The sequence below is a fragment of the Montipora capricornis genome, chromosome 3 (assembly GCF_036669925.1).
Source record: "Montipora capricornis isolate CH-2021 chromosome 3, ASM3666992v2, whole genome shotgun sequence".
NCBI classification, from domain to species: domain Eukaryota; kingdom Metazoa; phylum Cnidaria; class Anthozoa; order Scleractinia; family Acroporidae; genus Montipora; species Montipora capricornis.
In genome coordinates, this window is record NC_090885.1 from 6066771 (window position 1) to 6074606 (window position 7836).

The window sequence follows — 7836 nt, forward strand, 5'->3', positions numbered from 1 at the left end:
TATTCTTGACAATAAAACTCGAGCTTCCGAAAAAAGCCCTTATTGTTTTTAAGGATTTTTGGCAGTTAACTTATCGATTGAAGGCCGAAAACGATTGAGGACCGATATTTTTTTTTCTCCTCCTCTCTTTCGCAGGTTCGCGATTTCCTCAACTAGCTTAACTTTCTGCACTTACTAAACCCGGGACAAAATCATCATTAATAGTTACGATTTTTTCGAGTATTGGCGTTTACTAAATGCAGTAAAGCACATTTTCGAGGACAACTGGTTCTTATAGGCTCACCTAAACCAACAGTCTTGTTAGCGCCTCATTGTGTCGATATCATTTTGTATTTGAATGAGTTGCTTCTCCATTTTTGATGGTCCAGCGTAAAAGTACAAGTTGTTACAAAGCCGAGAAGCTGTCGAAAGATTGGCAACAGTATTTCCCTACTTACAAGACTTTTTGGAGGGAGAACGCAAAGAGGACTAACTCAAAGCAAATACAGTGGTAAAAAACGACATCTTGACAACTGATTACTGATTGAAGTTCGACCCACAACAAACGTAGACAGACAACAGAGTTAGTAATGACGCGATTGATCAAGCAGCGTCATGAGTAATAGTAAAGCAGTTAACATTGCGCGAGAAATTTCGTGTTTTTATATGCAAATAGTTTCTACAGTTAGTCTCTAAGTTAGTTTGTGTTGTTGAGATGCGACTGAAAAACTCTTACTGACATAAAAAAAAAGAAAAACATTTAACATCAAAGAATAATTAATGTTTAATTTCCACAACATGATATTCTTTCTAATCTTCTTGCAGTTTTTCACTATTTTCTCGTGAAATATGGCAATACCTCAGGAAGACCATTCTTGGGTCAGTGGCCGAAGTGTCTCAAAAGATACCTTTTGTAATTCATTCAGGTCAACAATGTGTACTTTAAGTGCGGGTTATTGGTGAAAGGCTGTAGTGATGCTCGCACTTACCACTGCTCGATAATACGCCTTAGTTGACCGAACAATTGCCCGATCCATTTGCTGTGTCTTCGATGTAGTATTTGACAATAGACAAAGGAATTTGATAGCTTTTAAATTCAAAATGATTGGCTGGGCTGCGCATTTGTTGATTATGATTGCAACTTTTATACCTACACGCTCCAATTTCCGATATTGTTCTCGTACCCATTTCTCACACAATCCACTATTCATCCAACTCTTTTTTTTGCGCCGTATAGCGACATGGTAAGTTTACTACGCCAGAAAAATATCTGGGTTTGACAGACTTGCCAATAAAAAACATGGGCAGTTTTTCACCTGCGGCATTTCCGTCTGCCAGGTCTGTCAAACGCACTATAGACACGAGAAATCAATTTTTTCATTTTACCATCTATTTCCTTACAAGTTTTGCTACATTTTGCAATTTTTTGGCTCTATGTAAGTTGCTGTCATTTGTCGTCGCTTAACAGTTGTACTGTGTAGTTCATTGCGTTCGTGAGATATTTGTAAATTTGCCTCAATTCCGCATGCAGTAATTAGTTGGTAATTTGCTTCGTTATCGCGTCTATTCAATGTACTTGAGTTCTGTTACCAAATGATATGTGATTCCCTTAGTCCATTTCGTCGCTTCATTAGGCATTCGTATTTCGTATAAAAGTATTGTATTTCCTTTTGTACGTACCCGGAGTTGCCGTACAGATCTTGTAAGCAGTTTATTTCAGTTGTGGTTTTTTGGCGTTTAGTTTTAAATATCTTGCTTGTAACTATGTACATGTATTTCTATATTTCCTTTCTGTAGTAAATCGTTAAATTAAGTGCGAATTTCAAGCTGTGCAGGAGTTTAATTACACCCACCTTGTTGTGCTTGCCACCCACGTACTTTTATGACTGCAACTGCAAGGATTTTTCAGGCAAAGCTTTGTAAAATAACCCGAATTCATGGGCATTGTAAAGGTTTCGCAGCGCGTAGCTCGACAGAGTTATTGGAAAAGTGGTTTCCTCCCAGGAGGCGGTCATTTGGGATGTGGGAGATTTCGCTTCTCCGCAAACAGGTTTAAAAACAATGCCGTGTCTATTTTTCCACTGTCAAACCAGCCATTAGATGCATTGAAATTGTCTATACCGAGTTCTTATGCATATTTAACTGCCTTTTCTTTGAGTATTGGGCTACTCATGGGAAGCCTTCCTCTCGCACTTTAACAAACCACTTATTTCTATATGGCCTTGTCCTAGTTGTCGTGATTCCTGGTTCTGAGCTTCCAATGGCTTCTATGAGCTTATCTTTTTTTTTAGCCAGGTGGAAAGAGTGTTTCGCGAAATACTAAAATTGGATGCAACACCCCTTTTATCTATTCCACCTTCAACCTTTTTCAATGCCTCATATTTGCTTGAGAAGGAGTGACAAGAAACTTTTCGTTTAGGCATAACTAGAGATCTCGGCCATTTGACCCTTCTGAATCAACCGAGGTGATCTCAACACTGGTTTTGACAGCTATAGATTTACATCAGTTTATTTGTAGTTTATCATGATTACAAAGAATCCTGGGTACCTAAAATCAACGAGAAACTTGAAACCCGAACTGAACCTGAAAACATCCCGGACAAATATGCAGTTTGCGTGCTAAAAGGTTACAACGAAATTTTTAACCCTACACCACTCTGTAACATCACCGGTACTCAATTTTTTCAGAATGAATTTCCATGCGCAACAAAATATTAATTAATCCGGACTTTGACTTTTATTCTATTAAAGGTGGCAAAGCTGTTTGGCATTTAAAGGAAGGAAAGTCTGGTCGCTTCGGGAAGACAGCCGATAAGACAATTCATGTGCCGTAATAGTGAAAGGCAAAACCTTCAACCATGGTGATGAAGACGGCATGCAAGTCCTTTGCACCCTTCTCTCACGGGGAAGAAACACGAATTTTTCCGCGTTTTGAATCATTAGCAGAAAAATATGCTCTCGTTCTAATGAACTATCAAGGGATTCGGTAAGAGTACTTAAACGGTAAGGGTATTTAAATCGCTTGAACCGATCTCAGAGGTCCAAGGTCATCTATAAAGCTGGTTGCTGGAACTGTGATGAATTCTACATTGGCAAAACAAAACAAAGACTCCATGACAGAAAATGTATGTTGACTAGCATACGAAACGTCAAGTTCTATTGAAAATGCGTTGGAATACAACGTTTATCACCGCTGTTTGTGTTATTTTCGTATTTAAGAAGTGTTTTATGTAGATTAGTCATCTTGGTGTTCTCGCTGGAGACTCTTACTTGAAAATTACTTTCTGATTTTCCGCGACTCATGGGCGACGAGGATTCTTCATTATCTCCTTCTGTTCCTTCCGACTTGCATTCCATTTTGGAGGCGCAGAAGAATGTTATCTTATCCGCAGTAAATACGCAGATTCAGGGCCTACAAAACTATTTTCTTAAAGCGCAGACGGATTTGGCATCTCAAATAGCTTCGGAAGTGCAACCAGAAACCTACGTTTGGTCGTTCTTAGGGATTTTCTTAAGTCTTTGCTGAAAAGAGCACGGTGAGGTTTTGTTTTATCCTATGGATGCTCGTTGGTTCTTTCCCAGGTTCTGTTTTTTGTTAGCTGCTTTTGCCATATGCACCTATGTAAATATACATAGTTTTTCATATAATAACGGTTACTTTTAAAATGTATGTTGCCACATACGAAACGTCAAGTCAGATTTCATAAAATGCATTGCTTCACTATGTTTATTAGTAGGCACCGTCCTTAAGCATAGACTAGAATAAGCATACTTAGCATATTGCTATTAGAGTTCGAGATAACTGGGTTAATTTCCGTCACGGGGAGCAAAAATTTGTTCGAGATAGCGGAAAGTTCGAGTTAAACGAGTTCGAGAAACCGAGTAAAAATAATTGAAATTTTGTTGGTAAATCCAAGGGAAATGGGTTTACGTTCGAGATCGATAGCAGGGAGTTCGAGGTATGCGAGTTCGAGATAGCGAGGTTCTACTGTATTTTCACCAAAGTTTGGTTGAAAACGGTGTACTTTAAGTAAATAACTTTCGGGGGGAAAAGGACGAAAAAGTATGTTTATATTTTTTAATGAACCCGTCACCATTGCTGGTACTTTAGGACGAAGATAAAAAAAAAACAATTTCTACAGACGTGAAGTTCCCCTAGAAAATCCGAACAAGTAAATATTTGGTATACACTGTTTGGGCGGTCAGTGTTCATGATTAAAATCGTAAGAAAGAGTTGGATCTGACCTTCTCAAAGTCATTAATGATTCATAAGCCAAAAACAAATGAAATCACCCTTGTGAAGGAAGTTTAGATATGTGGTCTGAATCAGCATAAAATTTCGCCAACTTTGATCCCAAATATCTCTTAAATACTGATTCCTTTGAGAAGCAATATCAAACACTCGAAAGAGTGTTTCATCGGATATCCAAACACCTCGAAATCGGTTAAAAAACTCGGGCCTTTGGCCTCGTTTTTCAATTCGCTTCTCGGTGTTTGGCTATCCCGATGAAACACTCCTTCTAGTGTTTGATATATTACTAAAAAAGTATAAAAACTAAATTTTCCGGCAATGTTCTGTTTATCTTCATCAGAGTAAAATGACGAGATGAATAATTAAAAGAGCTTTTTAAGGCATGTTCTGATCCCTACGGACACAATAAAAGGCGCGCAAATAGGCCTTATGGAGAGGCTGTTGCCAAGGTTGCCCAGTCAGATCCAACACTTTTTTAAGATTTAGGGTTAGAGTTAGGGTTTGTAGTATACGGCAACTACAAACAAGGCTATGTTAATTCCCTGTAATAGGCATAATAATCAACAATGATTAAAGCATCTAAAATGTGAATTGAAAGAGCTAAAGGATATTCTAATCCCGGTTAGATATTGTGCTGACGAAGCCACGAAAAATGTATTTTGTACCTTACATTGCGTTTATTGATTGGGGCCCTTACTGTATATTTTCGAAATTACTTGTTTGAACAGCATCTGGTGGACTTTAAATTACGTACCTCTGCAAGTTTTTCCGTCCCCAGCGTATCCGGGCTTGCAAGAGCAACGGTAGGAACCAAAAGTGTTGTTGCATATGGCATTTACATGACATACAGCTAAGGAAGCAGTGCATTCATCAAAATCTACGTTACAACATAAAGGATCAACTTTAACCACGATTACCATATAGTCGATTTACTTAGTTTTGAAGGGGTAGTTTCTAAAGAAACTGTGGTGCTGCGTCGGTGGGGAAGTAGTATACAAAAATTTGGTTTTATCAACGGAGTTGATAATGTAAATTGGCCACCGTACAGAGATTGGTTCGAGGGAACAGGAAAACGTGACAGAATAGAAAATGGTGGAGAACGAGACAGCTAAACTTTTAAGGGGCTGCACAAGAAAAAGGAATATGTATGAGCTTAATAGAAGAGTTAAAAAGGTGAGGGAGACAAGGATGAAGAAAGATAAGGGGAACCTGGAATTCTAATAAGGAATTGGATGAGGATTAGCATGCAAATCTTAGGTGAAAATGAAGGTGTGGAGCTCAAGATGGAGATGACGACTAATATGTAGATGAACCCTGACGTGGGGATAAAGATGAAGAAGGAGACGGAAAACAAGATGAAAGAAGTTTGAAGTTATTCTTACCTTCTGTTTTCATATCGCAAAATGCAAGAACTGGAATCCCTGGTATTATTGAAGACATCCAGTATTTGCCGTTGGGCGGTCTTCCTTCACTCATCTTAATTTCCTTGCAGGATTCGGCTGCTAGTTCAGAGATGGAGCCTAGTGGAGCTGAAATTGAGGAACTAATATTATTTCTATATCTTTGTTATAACAGTCTTTTCCATGCAACAAACCTTGTTAAATGCCACTTACCTCTGTTCATGTATTTTCTGAAATAATATCTGTCTGCATTAGGAATAAAATCCTCAGGTCTGGCTTCCTTGGTGCGATCACTGAATTCGCAGATATGGAGAGAGATCACGTAGTTGAAGCTTTGACAACGATCATCTTTGAGGCAGGCCGAAAGGCAATAAAGTCCGATATTGGCCACCATTGTTTGATAGACGTGTCCTTGCAACATCCATCCGAAGATGGACACCTCCGATTCAAATGCAGGACATTGTTGAGATTTTGTTTTACCGACAATTTGACAAATAGCAACAACAATCAGGAGCGTTTTCATTTCCTTTGCCATAACAGCTGTAAAGCGTTTCCCAGACAAATAAAACGAGAATTATAATGCAGACCTATAAACTAGATCTTTTTTTATATAAAATAATTACGGTAGTACGCGCACTCTCGTTGGTCAATAACTGTGTTTAGATGAGAGTATGTAACAAACACGGCTGTGACATCACACGAATTTTGATTGGTTATGTGTTGTCAGACGCGCGATTTGATTGGCTGGTAGGAAATATGAGGGTGTATCAAGACAATCTAGATCTGTTTCAATCAACAAGAAAAATGAAAAAAACACCAATTTCCTTCATTCGTCGAATCATTTTTGAGAAATATTTTATAAAAGCAATAGAGGACTTTTTCCGTGTTTACATCTAAACGCTCGGGAGTTGGGAGAATTCTCAACGGTTATGCAAATCCTCGACTACGTCTCGGCTTTGCAAAACTGTCTCGAATTCTCCCAACTTCCCCGAACGTTTAGATGAGGCTATGTAAACATGGAAAAGTCCTCTATTGCTTAACTAATGATTAGTTGTTCTTAAATATGCATTGCTGGTTTTAGTGCGCTGGTATCATTCAATAACTATTTCCTTTATGGATAACATTATCCGGTATTTTTCATTCCCGCATTTGAAAAGAACTCGATAATAACCGTGAAAAAGTATTATTTATCATTGCTTTTTGACTCGTCTCCCATGACTGCACAGCGCGTTGTGATTTCAATGTCAATTTAGCCGTTCTTCTTGGACCTACTGCTGGTTGCCGTTAGCGAGATCAACGGATTATTGTGGTCATTTGGTAACTTCAACCCTTTCTCTGTGTAAGCTTTGGGGTCTACCCGGGTCTACCCCTGCTGGTTTTTGTCCGTTACGAGGCGTTGAAAGTGTCTTGGTATGAAGAGATCATCACAGCCACGTGGCACTACTCCAGGGAAGCTAACTGAGAAAGTAAACCGAACTGGGAGCCGGCGCGAAGAGAATAACGCCAAATCCAGGAAATGTTTGTTCAATTTTAAACCAGAAAAGATAAAGAGGTTTGAATTTTATAATATATTTGGGAAATGTAATCTTATTTGTTATGATCTTTGTTATTCGAATGCATTAAGCTATTTGTATATGCAAATCTTTAGAAATCTTTAAATCCTTCATGGGAGAAATTATGATGAATACTCTATCTACCAAAAACGATTTGTTGTTGCCTGGATGGAAACAATCTTTTATATTCTATTATTGATGACTATAATAGTGTTATTAATTTCTAAGGATTTATGATTATATTTAACGACTACTATTTTAGTTTATGAAGTAATAAGGTTACTTGTTTTCTAAACAGCAATTTTGTCAATACTTGAATATTCCTTTTACTTATATTTCACCTACTCGGTTAGTTCTACGAACTATATAAGTTTCCCAAATTCTACACAATCGACATAATATCTGAAACAGTTTCCTTTCCTTTTCCCTATTAATTTTGTTTTTTTTATATTTACAAGCATTGAAATTTCAAAATTGACTCGACTTGACTGGAACTGGTGTGTATTCACATATAAAATTATAATGTTATCTAGCAAGCAGAGAAAAGGCGACTAGCAGGTAATATCTAGGAACTGGCAGCTAGCAGGTTTCCAAGGTCAGGTGTTGTGTAAAGGTTTTCCTTTAATGTTTTGTTTATAAGCCTTTATTTATT

The 7836-nt window shown here is 37.9% G+C and overlaps 1 protein-coding gene across 1 annotated transcript in view; it reads right to left on the reverse strand.

Annotated features, from left to right (window-relative positions):
• LOC138042022 (microfibril-associated glycoprotein 4-like) overlaps nt 1-6181 on the reverse strand; it is an 11313-nt gene extending 5132 nt beyond the window's left edge. Inside the window, exons 1-3 of the mRNA XM_068887750.1 lie at nt 5845-6181; nt 5614-5760; nt 4986-5108 (exon numbers count right to left, since the gene is read on the reverse strand). Coding sequence (XP_068743851.1) covers nt 4986-5108; nt 5614-5760; nt 5845-6166 — 592 coding nt within the window. The 5' untranslated portion in view covers nt 6167-6181. The remainder of the gene's footprint in view (nt 1-4985; nt 5109-5613; nt 5761-5844) is intronic.
• Between the last annotated feature and the right edge of the window lie 1655 nt (nt 6182-7836).